Below are 20046 nucleotides of genomic sequence, written 5' to 3'. Positions count from 1 at the left end.
AGGCTATATACAAATAATAAACAAAATATTATTTTAACATAGGCTACAGCTTATTAATAGTAACACATTTTTTGAACTTCATTTGAATGCTGTCACAGACACGAGGGTCTACAAGTGAAAACAGATGCTCATTTAAGCTACTGTAGTCTACAGAAATACAATCATAAAGTCAAAACTTTATTTGAATGATCGGGCATTTACAGTATTTACAAAATACAAACTGTAAGTAACATGAGGTACAGAATGTTAATTAGATAAAGAGATATGGGAAATGAAGGGGAAAATGAAATTATTTTTACAATTAATAGCTAAATGTAACTAATAATAATTATATAAAATATATTAAATAAAAAGTAAATAGATTTAAAAGACTGTTAGATGGGATTAAAATTGTACAACAAGGCATATTCTTTTAACATTTAGCTATAGATGAACTTCATTCGAATGCTGTCTATGCAAAATGACGCACAAACAATATAATATGCAATGCGTTAATATAATCATTTCTTAATTCCACGCATTTTCTTTATTAATTTTGCAAATTCTACAATCAACTGTATATTGATGCACCTTTTACAATTTGATCAACCTATCATAGTTGGTTAAATAAAGCCTAGGTGCCACCTACAGGCCTATTAGATGAAGTGTAGGCTAACAAGAACATGTGAAATGGTGATGTGGAAAGGCAAAAGTGTATATATATATTTATATATATACTGGTCAAAATTCTGGAGACATTTTTTTTTATGTTTTTAAAAAGTCTCTTATGCTCATCAAACCTGCATTTACTTGATCAAAAATGTGGGAAAAAAGTAAAATAATTTTCTGCATCATTAAAATAAAAATCAGCATCATTACTCCAGTCTTCAGTGTTACATGATCCTTCAGAAATCATTCTGAAATGATTTGCTGCTCAAGAAACATTTATGATTAACAATGATGAAAACAAGTGTGCTGCTTTAGATGTTTTTGGAACCTGTGATACTTTTTTCAGGATTGATTGATGAATGAAAAGTTAAAAAGAACAGCAGTTATTTAAAATTCTTTTATAAGTTTTACTTCACTTTTTACCAGTTTAGTACATCCTTGTTGAATAAAAGTATTATTATTTATTATTTTTTTTAAATATTTGCCTCCAAACTTATGAGTATATTAAAATAGAAAATCATTATTTTAGATTGTAGTAATATTTCACAATGTTACTGTTTTCTGTATTTTGATCAAATAAATGCATGCTTGATGAGCATAAGAGACTTAAAGCATAAAAATAGTAATGTGTCCAAACTTTTGACCTGTACTTGTGGGCGGGGCCTGTTCCAGTGTGACATCACATTACAGCACATTCCTCAATGGCTCATTCTGATCCACTGTTTCTAATCTATGGAGAAAATAATGAACTGAGTGGATGGATTTTTACCACAATATGATAGTTGTTATTTACACACTGCAGACACATGATTGCGATCTAAAACTAAGTGAATTTTGCCTAATAGTTGGTGGAAATTACTATCTTCATTCTTGAAATTATTTATCATGAACTTATTTATCATTAAAAACACAAACATTAAGTGTAAAGCAAGAATGGTATAGCCTCATGAAAAAAAAGTGAACATCTTAGTTTTGGCGGCTGCTTGTCATCCTTGTTCTGTCAGTATTACAGTATTTCAGTTATCGTGACAGCTTTACTTTCTCCAGCTCTCTCCCAAACAAACTTACTTGAACATAATCTTTGATCAATTTAATGCATCCTTGTTGAATATGTTTTTTTTTTCTTCAATACAAAATCTTACTGACTCTATTGAACAGAAGAATATAATGAAATGTTTTATAGAACAATGACCGATTCTAACTGCATCAGAACACATTAAATAGAGCATAAATCAATCCTCTCAGACACATCTGCAGATCTCCTCATGATCTCTGATCTTCTGGATCTTCTCCTCTTTCATTATCACAGTCTCCAGCATTACAGAGCCTCGACTTGATCAAAGTTTCCACTTCTGATGCTGTGACCTGGATGATTTTTGTTTCAGTGTCTTAAGTGAGAAGAAAACAACAATTAATGTGTAAATGTAAAAACAAAACAAGGCTTGTCTCAAGTGCAAAGTATATGCTTGTGTTTTCCTACAGTTATGACATTTCCATCTAATTCCACATAATTTATTCTCTACCATTTTGATGTATTTTAATAGAAAATTCAGAAATGACCTCAGAAATCTAAAAAGTTTACTTGTGTCTGTGTGTGAATGTGACACTGTGTGTGTTTTCTAGTGTGGATCATGGAGGAGAGATCAGGATTACAGCAGGACTACGCAAATGTAAGTACACACACACTCACACACACACACACATACACGCCTATATTACAAACAGGGGACTATCACTCTACACCCGCCAAGAGGGGACCAGTGTTTCTGGTCATTTTGAAGAAACAAAAATGACATACAAAATTTTCTTTTAAGGTCTTTTTTCATAATATAACTTCAAATAAGCATTTTTTTTTTATTTTTTAAAAAATATGCGAAGAGGGGACCTGCAACTCTGACCGATGTCTACCTATCCAACAGGGGACCTGCATAGCCTGCAATGGAGCTATGTGTGAACAGTGAACTGGCAGTGAAAACATTATGTAACTTTATATAATTATGTAATGTTCACACAGGCATAAGGGATCACAGTAGGCATAAACATACACAATATACAAATAAAAAAAAGAATGGCCAAACCATCAGTTATTAAAAATTTTAAACGTTGAATTGCTTGAGGAAAAACCATTTGAATCAGTTTTAAATACAACGGGGGAAAAAATACAGTCAGTGAGATGGCAACAGTTCAAAAGCTAATGTTTTGGACATTACAGAAGAGTATTTTCTTTAAGAAATGTATTCTCTGTTGTGGCTTCATACAGTATATGATCAGTCCACATATCCCATTTAAGCTTATTGTCAAGTATACCAAGATATTTATAATTTTGCACTGATTGTACTGGCTGCCTATTAATTAAAAAATAATTTATGCTCTCTAAAATCAATAGACATTTCCTTTGTTTTGGAGATGTTTAGAGTGAGATTTGATTCCTTGCACCGATTTAAAAAGATTGAGGACTGGACTGTGTTCCTCCTGCCCATCATATAAGAGACTCACTAGCCATGTTTCCACTGTTGAGCCAAAAACTTCAAAACTTGCTGCATTAAAAAAATCCTCAGTTGGCTCAATTACATTATGTGAACTGAACACTGGCACTTCATTTCTTAAACCAACCAAAGATTTTCAATGAAACAATCAACATAAAAATTAATTTTGACCTAAAAATAAATAAATAAATAAAAATCTTATTACAGTGTATTTTTTATGGCAAGAACTAAGTTCAAAAGTTTAAATCTAGCAGAAACAGGTATAAGGTAACAATTGCAGGTCACCATTTTATCAGGTTAGTGATTATATTAAACAAATGGATACTGGTCCCTTGTTAGATGGTGTGAAATGATCTGGTTGCTTTGCCAGTTCTTCAGTTTCATTCATTTTGACCTTAAAAATCTTTTTACAGTGTATTTTAATAACAAGAATAGGTGTTTTAGTGTTTTTATGAACATTGCTGCTACATTCAAAGATATACAGAATACAAAATATTGCTAAATATAAAGGTATAAATATAAAAATATTATTTAACATCACTGAACCAACCTACCAATTTCAACAAAACTAGGTTTTATGGGTTAAATCAAGCAGAAATAGCTCTTTAAGGTAACAATTGCAGGTCATCACTTTATACAGTGAAATTTGATTTGATTAAACAACATGCCTTTGGTCCCCTGTTTGATGGTAAATTGTGACATCTGTTTGGTTGCTTTGCCATTTCTTACCATCACAAACACACTAAATATTTTGGAGGTCAGATCTCAAAATGTTATGTTGACTTGCTGCATTGCTGCCAAATTGTCAGTTATCTCAATTAAATTATGTGAACTTAACTGACACTTTAGCTGAACCAACTGAAGATTTTCAATGCAGGAATCAACATAAAACTGAGTTTTGTCCTTTAAAATCTGCTATTACATTCAGAGATAGTCAGAATAGGAAATATTGCTAAATATAAAGGCAACCAAGCAGGTGTCACTTTACTATCTAACAGGGGACCAGTGTCCTTTTGTGTAATGAAATCAATATAACATGCACATTTTGCTGCTGCTTAACTTCACCATGTACACTTTAACTTGTGTGAAAATGGGCATGGAATGGTGATGTGACGATTTGAACAGTTATTAATCAATTTATGGGTGGAATATGAATATAATAATTCATAAGGTTTTATGAATTATTATTATGCACATACCGACCCAAGGGGGAATTAACCATATATGGTGAATTAACTACAACGAATTATAATCAATCACATATATGGTTAGTTCTGTTTTAATAATTATGTAGAGAACTACCGGTCCGTCCAGCACACCGATAAGTTCACAGACTATTACGACAGAAATATTACCCTGTGGCCACAAGGATCAATTTCTAGAATAGCATCCAAACGTAAAGCAAGGATATTAGAATCAGAACGTTAAAGTGACTCGGTTGTGGTTGAAGGAGCAAGTGAATAAAAGCGTGGATATGATATGTTTAATATACAGAACGGGTAATACAAAGGTTATACGGATAAATGTACACAAGTAGATACAGATACATACAAGTGAAAGTAAAGGCAGAAACGAAAGAGATAATCAAAGCAGGGCAAATTGCAACAGTTCACCTTTAAGAGCCAGCAAGGAAACTCAGCATTTAAAATCGTAAAAACGTTATACTTGCATAGGTTCGTTGGGGTGCTTAGAGTTTCGGAGTGCTCGGGTTGATAGTTGTTTCTTCTTCCGGAGGTTGTTTCGGCGAAGTTTCAAACGAAAGTTTAACTGTTGTAATATGACCGGAAAATAAAGAAGAGAGTCCGTCTTGACGGCAGGAACTCGTGCAGAAAACTTGTGCATCGAAAAGACGTGTGTCATGGTATTTTAAGGACAACAGGCCAGAACGCCTTCTTGATAACGTCCTCCAATGATAGCGTTGCAATTTGGCGGTTTTCCACATCCCTTTGTCCTGTCCAACGAGTTAATTTATGGTATGTTGAATCAGTGCATTTTCTTCATAGTATTATTAAACATTGAACGATGCATTTGACAGAAATGTAACGTACATGAGTGAATAGCTCGGATTCACAGCTTTACGGAGAGATCAAACTCGACAGGTGTCTCTCGTCATATAAAGAAGATACACTTTCTACTCTAATACTATCGTTTAACATGAAAACTAACCTACTACAGTCAATTCTACGATTCTACATTAGCAACACATACATGCAACAAGCACCATAGTGGCAGATACATTCATATTTGCAGGTATAATATTTGTGTATACAGTCTTTAAGTAGGGCTTAGTATGTGTGTGTGTGTCTGTGGGTGCGTGCGTGTATTTTCTTTTTATGACCGTTTGGAATTTGGCCCTGTCTCCTCGAAACCTGATCTGTGGTGTTCGCATCTCCTTTGAAGTCACAGAGGAGAGTTTTGGGACTTATCGAAATAGTCATAAAAAGAGTCTCGAGTCCATTAGTGTCTGCCGGGCCGGATGAGATGTAAGATTTACAAACCGAAGTTCCGTGAATTGGGACTTAAACACAGTTTATGGTGGGACCTGCTCATCTTTGAGACTGTGCAGACCCTACAGTGAATAAAAAATGGCAACCTATTATGGTAACCTGTTATTATAATGGTAAATTAGCTAATTTTGTTCAAGTCAATTATTAAACCTTTCTGAACCAACCTAAATACTTTAATTTATAACAACAAAACAAAGTTTTATGGGTTAAATCAAGCACAAATAGCTCTTTGAAGTAATACCACTTTATACAGTGAATATTGATTCAATTAAATAAAGTGCTTTTGGTCCCCTGTTAGATGGCAAATTGCGAAATCTGTTTGGTTGTTTTGCCATTTCTTACCATCACAAAACACACTGTAAATATTTTCCAGGTCAGATCTCAAAATTTTTTGTTGACTTGATGCATTGCTGAGTTGTCAGTTATATCAATTAAATCATTTGAACTGAATGTCTTTTAACACTGGCACTTTAGCTAAAACATTTATCAAATATTTTCAGTGCAACAATCAACATAACACTGAGTTTTAACCTTTAAAATCTTTCTAAATTGTATTTTTATGGCAATATCTGGTATTTTAGTTTTTATTATGAACATTGCTATTACATTCAGAGATATGAAACATTGCTAAAAGTAAAGGCAACCAAACAGGTGTCACACTTTACCATCTAACAGGGGACCACCGTTCTTTTGTGTAATGAAATAACTATTACATGCACATTTTGCTGCTGTTTACCTTTACCATTTAACTTGATTGGAAATGGGCATGGAATAAAAAAAAATGGTAACATATTGTGGTAACCTGTTATTGTAATGGCAAATTAACTAATTTTGTTGAAGTCAATAATTAAACCTTACTAAACCAACCTAAATACATAAATTTTTACCCCAGAAAAAGTTTTATGGGTTAAATCAAGCAGAAATAGCTCTTTAAGGTAACAATTGCAGGTCAACGCTTTATACAGCGATTTTTGATTTGATTAAAAAAAATGCCTTTGGTTCCCTGTTTGATGGTAAATTGTGACATCTGTTTGGTTGCTTTGCCATTTCTTACTATCACAAACACATTGTAAATATTTTGGAGGTCAGATCTCAAAATTTTATGTTGACTTGCTGCATTGCTGCAAAATTGTCAGTTATCTCAATTAAATTATGTGAACTAAATGTCTTTTAACACTGACACTTTAGCTGAACCAATTGAAGATTGTCAATGCAAAAATCAACATAAAACTGAATTTTGACCTTTAAAATCTTTCTAAATTGTATTTTTTTATGGCAATATCTGGTGTTTTAGTTTTATTATGAACATTGCTATTACATTCAAAGATATGAAACATTGCTAAATGTAAAGGCAACCAAACAGGTTTCACACTTTACCATCTAACAGGGGACCACCATTCATTTGTGTAATGAAATCATTATTACATGCAAATTTTGCTGCTGTTTAACTTTACCATTTAACTTGAGTTGAAATGGGCATGGAATAAAAAAGGTAACATATTGTGATAATCTGTTATTGTAATGGCAAATTAACTCATTTTGTTGAAGTCAATAATTAAACCTTACCAAACCTTAAATATGAAGTTGAATGACAACTTAAATACATTAATTTTTACCCCAGAAAAAAAGTTATGTGGGTTAAATCAAGCAGAAATAGCTCTTTAAAGGTAACAATTTCAGGTCACCATTTTATACAGTGAATAGTGATTTTGTTAAACAAAATGTTTTTGGTCCCCTGTAAGATGGTAAAGTATGACACCTCTTTAGTTGCTTTGCCATTTCTTACCATCACAAACACACTGTAAAGACTTTGGAGATATAGGGCCAGATTTAATAAAAAGGGAAAATTAGTGTGAGAGCTCAAAACCATAAAAGTGCTGATGGTAGTGGAAATTTCATCGTGTGATCTACTGATGAAGCACAAATTAAAGAACACACTGACGCAGCTGGATCACTTCCATAATGACCAACGCAATCTACCAAGAGAAGCGCAAATTAGCATCTGGTTTAAGATTTTTGCATTTAAAAGGTAAACTCCAACAAATGCATATGCAAAAAGGACAGCTGCAAAAATATCTGTGTTCACGCCTTTTCAGAGCTAATTTTTTCACCGTCTTTAGTAAATCCTGAAAGTGGATTTGTGCTGTTGCAAATCGTTAGTAAATCTGACCCCAAATGTCAATTTTATATTTTCACTTGCTGCATTGAAAATTAGGGCTGTACAATATATTGAAATATCACAAATGTATATATATATATATATATATATATATATATAATTTTCAGTTTTTAAATATATTTAAATATAATTTAAATTGAATAAAAAAATATTGTATCACATACTGCATATATTTATGACAAGAACTGGTGTATTAGTGTTGTTATGAACATTGCTATTATGTTCAGAGATAAACAGGTGTAGCACTTTACCATCTAACAGGGGACCATTGTCCTTTTGTGTAGTGAAATTACTACAACATGTACATGCTGCTGGTGCTTAACTATCATTTACACTTTAACTTTAGAAATGGCAACATCTAAATTAACTTTTTAAATTTTGTTCAATTCAAAAATATTACCACTTTATACAGTGAATAGTGATTCTTCGAATCTCAAAATGACTGTCAGAGTCCCCTGTTAGATGGTAAACTGCGACACCTGTTTGGCTGATTTGCCATTTCTTACCATCACAAACACACTGTAAAGATTTTGGAGGTCAGATCTCAAAATTTTATGTTGACTTAATTGAAATATATGAAGTATGGATGTTCATTTTGCATGTCCCCCACCCCACCCCCACTGACAGGTGATGCTTGTTACCCAATCATTATCCATTAACTGACAAGATTAGAATGTTATATTACAATTAAATTAGAATAGATATGTGTCTGTGACTCATTATAGTTTTTTTTTTTTTTAACAATTGCTAGGACAAGGGCTTGACAATAACACCCGCTAACCCGCCAAATGCGGGTAGATTTCAGCTGTGGTGGGTAAGACCAGAGTAGTCAAATACACACACGCAGATGTCAAAATGTCGGAGTATGGATATGTGTCAGTATATTATGTACATGCATTCAGCAGCCCAATTAAATGTTTGTATGTCATTTATGTTAATCAAACAACAAAAGATAAATAAATATTAAATAAACCTACTGTATCTGAAAAATAGTTTAGGCTGTTTAATTTACTATTGTATTTGTAATTTGCTAAATTGCTTCTTTGTTCTTTTTTGTATAGCCTAATAAAAATAACTTACACAATTATAAAATGTATCATATTATGATCATATTACACACCCCTTGCCTACCCGTACATACCAGCTGATATACCATGTAGGCCTAGTCTTGATTTAGGTGGTTAATCTGCATTTGAAAGTTTGAAAGGGTTTTAAATCTAGCTAATCAAGTAAAATTACTCAAAATCAAGTAATTTTAGCATGCCAAAGTCAACTTTAATCATATAAAATGTAATTTCCCAACAGCAAAATTATGGCCAGTGAAAATTCTGAGTGGCTAGTAACTTTGGAAAACCACTAGCCACAGTGGCTGGTGAGCAAAAAAGTTAATGTCAAGCCCTGGCTAGGACAAATTTTTCAATATTTATGTCACTTTTTCAAAACTCTTCACTCAGTTCTCCAAACCAGCTTTCAGCTTCACAGCAGTTAATTTCACATTCAGAATGCACTAAAACCACCAAAATACTTAAATTATGTCTCAAATCATGTCATTTTTTTTTTTTTTTTTTTTTTTTTTGCTGTTCAAAATTCACTGCAGTTTGTTACAATGTTCATGTTTACATTAGTGTACAAAATTATTTCTTTATTAAGTTTTATTAAGTTTCCCCTTTTGTATAGATGATGAAAATGATGAAATGCTGACATGTAACTGTTCAGCTACACCTAATTGTTTTGATAGCATTTCATTTTTTTTTTTAGATTTGGAATATATTTCAATATGACACTACTGTAGAAATGTTGCAAATTTTTTGTCTAAATAATAACTGTGTGAATAATTATGAAATGTGTCCTATAGTGATTGAAAAAAACTGTAATAGCAGCTGTAAATGTGGCCTTATTTATCATTCAAATTTAGTGTTAAACACATTTACACAAACACATGTAGATGGTCAAAGTATCACTGCCTCTATAGGATCGTTCACACCACCATCCTGAGTGACTAAAGACACAGAATGATAATATGCAGTGAGAAAGTCACAGATACTAAAAACTTAATGAGTTAAACTCTTTTTGTTTAAGATATAATTTAAAACCGTGGTCTAAAGATTGAATTATTTGGCCATAACTCATTATTATCCTTGATATTCTAAACATAGGTAATTTTGTGTGTATTTAGAATTGGGCTTGCGGCACCAACCCCCACTGACAATTTACATTTCAATAGGCTTCAAAAACCAGTTTTGTCACAGGTGAGGTACAGGCCAAAAGAGCTTACTAACTACAAAAAATACTGTTACCAATGTCTAAGAATCTGTGGAACTTCACAAATAAACTAAAGAAGATTCTGGGATTTACCCAAATTAAATTAAAAAGTAGTTTTGCCACCGCTAGGATGCATTTCTGTTTAGGATAACTGAGTGAAGAGTTTTGAAAAATTACCTAACCAGCTTTCAGCTTCACAGAAGTTAATTTCACATTCAAAATGCACTAAAACTACCAAAAACACTTAATTTATGTCTCAATTAGCAAAAGTTCCCCCTAACAAACACACTTTGTCACTCATAAAACAAAACAACAACAACAAAACAGGAGCATTACACAATGTTTTCTTTTGTACTTCTTTACAAAACAAAAATAACATTATCTACTGTTTATAATTCACAGTAGTTTATGTTACATAATCCATGTTAAATTAGATGGTGATGAAACAAAGACTAACACTTGTGTAGGTGTTCAGCTTACATATAATTATTTTGATTGTATTTGTTGTTTTTTAGATTCAGAATATATATCAATATGGTGTTACTGTAAAAATGTAGCAAATTTCAGTCTTACTCGTTTTTGTGTTGTGTTAGGTCTTAAATTTATGTTAAACAGTTTTGTAAAGAGTATGTAAGCATGTGTAAATTGGCCTGTATAGAACATAAAGCTTTGGTGATGTTTGTGTCTAAGTGAGAAATGAATTGTATGTTACATGACAAAAAGTTATTTATCATGTAACAAACTGCAGTGAATTATAAACAGTAAAAAGTGTCAATCTTGTTTTGTAAAGAAATTTTACAAAAGAAAACATTGTGTAATGCTCCTGTTTTTTGACAAAGTTACAAAGTGTGTTTGTTGGGGGAAGCCTTTTCTAGTCTTGTGAAGAATGACATGATTTGACACATAAATTAAGTATTTTAGTAGTTTTAGTGCATTTTGAATTTGAGATTAACTGATTAACTGAAGCTGAAAGAAATGTGTCCTAGCGGTGGTAAAAATTGTTTTAATTTAATTTGGGTAAATCCCAGCACCTTCTCTTGTTTATTTGAGAAGTTCCACAGGTTCTTCTACATTGGTAACAGTATTGGTAGTTAGTGAGCTTGTTTGTCTGTACCTCACCAGTGATAAACTGGCCCTTTTGAAACCTAGTGTATTGAAATGTAAAGCGGGGGTAGCGGGGGCAGCGGGGGTAGTGCACTCTACACAATCCAAACCCAATCCTGAATACACATGAAATTACCTATGTTAAAATATCAAGGATGAGTTATGGCCAAATCATTCAATTTTTTTGACTACAGTTTTAAATGGTCTTTTAAACAAAGAGAGTTTGTTTGACTCATTATTTTTTTAGTTTTGTTTGTGTGAATTTCTCACCGCATCCAAACCTTTAAGTTGATTTGGAGCTTTTTCAAAAATGATCTATGCTATCATGTCTGCTATTTCATAAAGAAACCTTGCTGCCATTTATGCAGCACTGTAACACTACAGAATTTGTAGTGTCTTATTCACCCAGTACACCAAACCAACTTTTTAGCTTCACAGCGATTAATTTTCATATTCAAAATGCACTAAAACTACCAAAACACATAATTTCTCAAATCAAGTCATTTTTCAAGAACACTAGCAAAAGTTTCACCCAACAAACACACTGTCACTCATAAAACACTATCGATAGGCATTATACAATATTTGTTTGCTGTTTTCTGCTGTTCAGAATTCACTGCAATTTTTTACATGATGTTACAGTAAAATTGTTCCTCCTAGGTTTCCCCTTGTGTATAGACAGTGACTTAAGAAAATTTTCTAGCCATAAATGTTTTTTTTTTCTGGCCATGAAACTGTTTTTGCCAAAACAAGCAGTAATGACACCAACATTTTAGATACCAGTGAAGATTTAAAAATTCTCTATTTCAATTTCAAGACCACATCTAAAACCACAAGCCTAATTGATATAAATATAAAACATTATTAAAGACAAGTAAACAGTCAGTAATAAAATTATTATCCAAATGATACAAATAAAATGAACCGTCCTTTTCAGGTTTTTCAGGTAGGTCTAACAGTAGTTTTCAGATACAGGAATAAAGTAAGGAAATGTAATATAACACTGCATAGCCTTCACTGTAAATTAAACATCTTTATTAATGAATACTTATTAAAGTTACAAAAGTTATCCAGTCAACAGAAGTGAGGGATAATTTTCTTTTGCCTTTGTTGTTTGATTAACATTAAAAACACAGACAATGCATGGATCTAAGATACTGATACTGTATATTAAGACCTAACCAACTATGTTTACTGGGATACTCACTATTTTTTGACATATTTTTTATTAGTCTGTCCACTTAAGAGCAAAATGCCATGCAAGACAGCTCAGAGATACTGATTTTTGGGCATGCGCTTGTTTGCGCACACAAAACTTCTCACAGCACACAAAATGAGCTCCCTTTTGTCCCTTCTTGCACTTGAAGATTTAAATGGTCAAGGCTTAAACTCTCTTGATGATGCAGCGCTGACCCATCAACTGTCCCAATCGTTGTTTATGTTTGTTCACGTTCATGCTTTGTTAGAATTCATAAAAATGCTACCAGCCAACTGGCGTGTGACACCGTTTTATATGCTCGCCAACACCAATTTTTACTCACATTTGGCCGTTGGGCAAGTATTAATATTAGGCCTTGTCTATATGTACATGCTTTTTTTCAAAACTGTTCAACTTAAGTTCAAACCCGAACATAATATTACATTAAATAAGACATCAGTTTGATATATTTCTTTAGTAATATCATACTGAAATATATTTTCAGAATCTAAAAAATGATCTGTCAAAATACTATCAAATCAATTAGATGTTGCTGAACATCAGTGATAATGTACTCATGTCCTCAGTGATAATCTGATAATATTTAGTTTATCTAGTTGTCATAAAACCAGACAATACATAAAGCCTGCTGTTTAAAAATCAAAGTTTTATGTTGATTATTGCATCTAAGTCTTAAACAGTTGGCTCAAATTAAATTAACCCTCTACCGCATAGTGTTGCCATATGGCAACATACACTTTGTGTTCATTTCCTTGCCACTATCTCTTTAAGAGAACATTCTTGTTTTTTTGTTGGTAAGAGAAGACCTTAGTTTAGCCAATGATGTGCTTTGGTTAAGACACATGACATGCAATTTTTTCTGTGGCGCGATTTTCTGACAGACTGCCGACTCTTGTCGGTAGTTGCTGAAAGCAAACTAAACGTCAGTAACAAACAAGGACCCGCCCATTTCACATTCACAAAAAAATTGTTAACATTATCTCAGGTAAGTTATGATGACATTCACCACTCAAAAAAGTTATGAAATTAGTTTTTGGTAAATCGATAAAATGTCTGTGTTGCCATATGGCAACATTGCGCAATAATGGAATGACTTTATTATAATAGGTTAGCTAGCTAGCAAAGGCCAGCTGCAGTCTGTTAATATGTAACAATAAATGATTGTTAAATTATTAAATAAAACATTAATCCTAGTGATATAATGTTGATTAGTCGTATGTTAAGGACTGCCGTGTCATTTGTATTATGGATTAAATCAACATCAGAGACCTGCCACCACAGCCAGTACTACTGGCCCAGACCTACCACTGGCCTACCATTGTGTCTCAAAAAGGCAGGTGCAAGTGGATGTAAGTGTATTGTTAGGGTGAAGTGCACCAAATATGATGTGTACCTGTGTCTCACCTCTGAAAAAAAAATGCTTTTTAAAGTTTCGTACAGAAAAAAGGTGAAGTTTCAAGGATTATGGGGGATTTATGTTCATAACCTTCCTCTCATAAGATTGCGTAATGTTTAATTTTCATGAACTGCAATGTTTTTGGTTTTATGTCAGTGTTTTATGATACATGATGAACAGTATTAGACTTGTTATTAACTGTCTATATTTGCAATTTAAATAATATTCACAAAAAACGTAATGAAATTCAAAGAATATAAAGCATTATTCTGCAAAAGGAGAATAGAATAAATAAAAGCACAAGATGTTGGAAAATAAGTATAAGGTGTTGTTTATATTTACTGCTAAAGCTTATAATAGCACTAATTGATTCAATACAAACAACATTTCTGAGGAAAAATATTAACTATAAACACTTACACTTATTCTAATTTACTTCCACTATTGTACGTTGTTGCCATATGGCAACATATCATAAAGTACCTTAAAATAATATTTTTTTTCCAAATTTTTTTTTTTACAGCACTTTAAGTTAAGCCATTCTAAGAAAAGAAAAAGAGTCAAATATTTTTTTTATAGATTTATCATAATGCGTGCGGTAGATGGTTAAATTTTAAAGTTGATCTGAAACTAAAAGCTAATTGAGCCAACTGACAATTTTGCAGCAATGCTGAAGTCAATATAAAATTTGGAGATCTTGATTGATTGATTTACTTGATTGATTTACTTTATTAATCCCCAAAGGGGAAATTCAGTCTGACCTCCAAAATCTTTACAGTGTGTTTGTGATGGCAAGAAATGACAAAGCAACCATCGCACTTTACCATCTAACAGGGGACTCTAACAGAGTCAATTTGTTTAACAGAATGACTGTTCATTATATAAAGTGATGACCTGCAATTGTTACCTTAAAGTGCTACTTCTGCTTGATTTAACCCCTAAAACATTGTTTTGTTGGTATATACTGATGTGTGTTCATTGGTTTATTGACCACGGTTAGTTTGTTGATGTTAAATAATATTTTGATGTGAAAAAAATGAGTTAGTTTAACTTTTTATGTTATCATTTTTTATTCATCATTCTATGCCCAATTCCACACAAGTTAAAGTGTACATGGTGAAGTTCAGAAGCAGCAGCATGTGCATGTTATAGTGATTTTACTACACAAAAGGACACTGGTCCCCTGTTAGATGGTAAAGTGCAACCCCTGTTTGGTTGCCTTTACAACCTTTATATCCTTGCCCTTATTTTGGATCAAAACTCAGTTTTATGTTGATTTAATTGAAAATCCTCAGTTGGATCCTCAGAAAAAAAAAAAAAAAAAAGAGTTCAGAAACAGATGTCGCAATGCACAATCTAACAGGGGTACAAAGGCATTTTGTTTAATCATATCAATATTCACTGTATAAAGTGGTCACCTGCAATTGTTACATTAAAGAGCTATTTCTGCTTGATTTAACCAATAAAACTTGGTTTTGTTGTTATAAATGAATGTATTCAGGTTGGTTCAGCAAGTTTAGTAACTGACTTAACAAAATTAGTTAATTTGCCAATAACAGGTTACCATAACAGTTACAATAACAGGCTACCATAATTCTTTATTCACAGTTCTGTGCCCGTTTTCACACAAGTTAAAGTGTACATGGTAAAGTTAAGCAGCAGCAACATGTGCATGCTATAGTGATATCATTACACAAAAGGACACTGGTCCCCTGTTAGATGGTAATGTTTGACACCTATTTGGTTGCCTTTACATTTAACAATATTTTGTAATCTGATTAGCTCTGTTTGTAACAGTAATGTTCATAATAAAACTAAAACACCAGCAAGTCAACATAAGATTTTGAGATCTGACCTCCAATATCTTTACAGTGTGTTTGTGATGGTAAGAAATGGCAAAACAACCAAACAGATCTGGCAATTTACCATCTAACAGGGGACTAAAGGTTGCCTGGAAAATCCAGCCTCACCACTGTACCAGCGGATGACTCTGGTCGGCCATTGAATCAATTCGATTTCTAGGGCGGAGCAAATCCGAGCAAACAGGAAGCGGAGTAAACCAATCAGAGAAGGGCAGATATGACGTTAGCAAAGCGACAAGAGAGTCAACAGCGAAAAGTAAATAATTAATGTGTTTTTGGTCATTTAAAACTGAATTCACGGCTGAATAGAACGAACTCTCAGGTCTCCCGTGCACAGTCTTTGTTGATATTGAAGGGACTTTCGCCGCACTAGAGTGACGCTGTTTGTGTCACTGAAATAAACAAATCTGATTGCACGGTACGTTTTGGAGTTGACTCGAATCGCGACGGAAGGCAGACTGACCAGACTGATATATCTTGTAGATATATATCAGTCTAGCCTTGCAAGACTAAAGGCATTTTGTTTAATCAAATCAATATTCACTGTATAAAGTGATGACCCACAACTGTTACCTTAAAGAGCAATTTCTTCTTGATTTAAAACAAAACTTAGTTTTGTTGGTATAAACTGATGTATTTGGTTTGGTTCATTGATGTTAAATAATATTTTTGACTTGAACAAAATATGTTAATTTAGATGTTATTATTTTTATTCATCATTCAATGCCCAATTCCACACAAGCAAAAAGTGTTCATGCTAAAGTTAAGCAGCAGCAGCATTTGCATGTCCAGTAGTGATTTCACTACACAAAAGGACACTGGTCCCCAGTTAGATGGTAAAGTGCAATTAGCAATATTTCATACTGTTCATACTTACTATTTACTGTTGTATCCCATATAACTAAATATAATATAATAATAATAAATAATAATAATAATGCTATCCTTACAAACCCAGACACTTAAAACAAACTTAAAAGACTTCTATGTCAAGGTCAAAGTTCAAAATTTTAGGTTGACTGTTTTATTGAAATTTTTCAGTTGGTTCAACTAAAGTGCCTGTGTAAAAAAAGACATTCAGTTCGCATAATTTGATTAAATCAGCTGAACATTTTCAACGCAGCAAGTCAATATAAAATTTTGAATCTTCACCTGATATAGTGTGACACCTGTTCAGTTGCTTTGTTTTTTGTTTTGTTTTTTACTTTGGTTGATGACAGTTGTATTTAATTTTATACTGGATGAGTATATATTTTGAAATACTGTTTTAAATGTCAATTTTAAATAAAATTTCATATTAATGTAATGCAAAGTTTGAAACTAGTAAGTTTTAGGCTTTTTCCCCCATTTCTTTTACAAGGTCCCAGTTTGCAAATGTGTTAGTGGTCAAATATTATCCAGATGTAGAACGATGCATAAATGATTTCTATATTAAAAAACAAACAAACAAAAAAACATTTGAATATTTTGTTAGTTTACATGGTAATTGTCTCGGAATGTATTAGCATTACAGTGAAATAATAATTAAGATAATTCAAAACATTTCTATAATTGGCCTAGTAGTATAAAAAAAAAAATAAAATAAAAAGTTCCTTAAGAAAGCAGCCTGTTAAACAGCAGCTCGCAGTCTCAGAGCCTTTTCTAGGACAGCAAGCCTACTTAGTTTGTTATACACTATATATACACTACCATTCAAAACTTTGGGATCTGTAAGATTTTTAATGTTTTTAAAAGAAGTTTCATCTGCTCACCAAGGCTGCATTTATTTAATTAAAAATACAGTAAAAACAGTAATATTGTGAAACAATTTACAATTTAAAATAACTGTTTTCTATTTGAATATATTTTACAAAGTAATTAATTCCTGTGATGGCAAAGCTGAATTTTCAGCATCATTACTCCAGTCTTCAGTGTCACATCCTTCAGAAATCATTCTAATATGCTGATTTGCTGCTCAAGAAACATTTCTTATTATTATCAATGTTGAAAACAGTTGTGTACTTTTCAGGTTTCCTTGATAATTACAAAGTTCAAAAGAACAGCATTTATCTGAAATACTAAGCTTTTGTAACATTATAAACTACTATTCAAAAGTTTGGGGTCAGTAAGAATTTTTATTTTAATTTTTTTTAAAAGAAATTAAAGAAATTAATACTTTTATTCAGCAAGAATGGATTAAATTGATCAAAAGTGACAGTAAAGTCATTTATAATGTTACAAAAGATTATATTTCAAATAAACTCTGTTCTTTTGAACTTTCTATTCATCAAAGAATCCTGAAAAAAAAAAATATTGTACACAAATATTTTGTACAATTTTACACAATAAATGTTTCTTGAGCAGCAAATCATCATATTAGAATGATTTCTGAAGGATCATGTGACACTGAAGACTGGAGTAACGATGCTGAAAATTCAGCTTTTCCAACACAAGAATAAATTACATTTTAAAATATTTTCAAATAGAAAACAGTTATTTTAAATTGTAAATTGTTTCACAATATTAATGTTTTTGCTGTAATTTTAATTAAATAAATCCAGCCTTGGTGAGCAGATAAAACCTTTTTTTTAAAAACATTAAAAATCTTACAGATCCCAAACTTTTGAATGGTAGTGTATATGAGATATAAGGATTTTTTGTAGTATATAATATAGTCAATAATAAAGTGTATAATGTCAATAAAACAGTATACAGCAAATAAAAAAGTAATGTATTAAATAATAACAACTACCCTCTAAACAATGTTTTGTTCCGTATCAAGAATCAGTTCCTTAAGCAGCCTGTTAAACGGCTCACAGTCTCAGACCCTCTCTAGGACAGCAAGCCATTCAAACAATAGAGGAGTGTGAACGACGTGTGTTTATGGGCCATTGCAGTTCTTGCTCCTGCCTACAGGGGTGCTGCTGAGTATGGGCTTAAACACTCACACACCTGTAGGTCCCCACTTGGTCAAAAATGAAAAAAATTCACCAGAGCGTTTTTTACTTGATTTTAACATGATTTAAAGCATGACAAAGTGGGGACCTGAAAAATGTCCCCTCTTTGCTCGGTGGTCCCCTGTTCGTGAATGTGTTACGACACCAATGTCCCCAGTTTGATAGGTAGACAAGTACACACACACACACACTCACACACACACACACAGTCTATGATAACAGAAAATCACAAAGAAATGGATTAAAGGTGCCATAGAATTAAAAATTGAATTTACCTCGGCATAGTTAAATAACAAGAGTTCAGTACATGGAAATGACATACAGTGAGTCTCAAACTCCATTGTTTCCTCCTTCTTATATAAATTTGATTTGTGCAAAAGACCTCTGAAGAACAGGCGAATCTCAACATAACACCGACTGTTACGTAACAGTCAGGATCATTAATATGTACGCCCCCAATATTTGCATATGCCAGCCCATGTTCAAGGCATTACACAAGGGCAGCCAGTATTAACGTCTGGATCTGTGCACAGCTGAATCATCAGACTAGGTAAGCAAGCAAGAACAATAGTGAAAAATGGCAGATGGAGCAATAATAACTGACATGATCCATGATATCATGATATTTTTAGTAAGTTTTTTGATTTTAAAAGTTTTTTGATATTTGTAAACTGTCTTTCTAAATGTTTCGTTAGCATGTTGCTAATGTACTGTTAAATGTAGTTAAAGTTACCATCGTTTCTTACTGTATTCACTGGGATCAGAGTCATGTCGTTATTTTCATTTTTAAACACTTGCAGTCTGTATAATTCATAAACACAACTTCATTCTTTATAAATCTCTCCAACAGTGTGTAATGTTAGCTTTAGCCCCGTTAGCCGCAGCATAGGCTACTATCAAACTCATTCAGAATTAAATGTAAACATCCAAATAAACATCATACTTACATGATCTGATTTGCTGCATGACGAACACTTTGTAAAGATCCATTTTGAGGGTTATAATAGCTGTGTGAACTTTGTTTATGCAATGTATTATAGAGTTGTGAGCTTGGGGGCGGGTAGCGCGAGCAATTAAAGGGGAAGCACGCTGAATCAGCGCATTTCTAATTATGCCCCAAAATAGGCAGTTAAAAAATTGAATAATAAAAAATCTATGGGGTATTTTGATCTGAAACTTCACAGACACATTCAGGGGACACCTTAGACTTATATTACATCTTGTGAAAAAGCATTCTAGGGCACCTTTAATGTTTTACAATATTCCCACAAACCCTGAGCGTCCTCAGTAATGACTGCTGCTGTCATAGGGTTGACACAATGCCACCATCCCGTAAAATACAGGATTTAAATGATGCGTCCCATATCAAATAAGTACAGGACGTGATTTGTATCATATTTTACATAGGCATAAACATTAATAAACAAACAAGCATTTTGCAGTGTGG

General features: G+C 32.6%; 1 protein-coding gene across 3 annotated transcripts in view; it reads left to right on the top strand.

Moving 5' to 3' along the window:
* LOC125269696 (NLR family CARD domain-containing protein 3-like) overlaps positions 1 to 20046 on the top strand; it is a 61360-nt gene that overhangs the window by 24447 nt on the left and 16867 nt on the right. For all 3 annotated transcript variants that reach the window (XM_048192640.1, XM_048192639.1, XM_048192641.1), the window contains one exon: positions 2272 to 2318. In XM_048192640.1, coding sequence (XP_048048597.1) covers positions 2272 to 2318 — 47 coding nt within the window. The remainder of the gene's footprint in view (positions 1 to 2271; positions 2319 to 20046) is intronic.

Source organism: Megalobrama amblycephala, linkage group LG6 (genome assembly GCF_018812025.1).
Source record: "Megalobrama amblycephala isolate DHTTF-2021 linkage group LG6, ASM1881202v1, whole genome shotgun sequence".
Classification (NCBI taxonomy): domain Eukaryota; kingdom Metazoa; phylum Chordata; class Actinopteri; order Cypriniformes; family Xenocyprididae; genus Megalobrama; species Megalobrama amblycephala.
The sequence above is the reverse complement of the archived record's forward strand: the minus strand, read 5'-3'. Positions and strand labels throughout refer to the sequence as shown.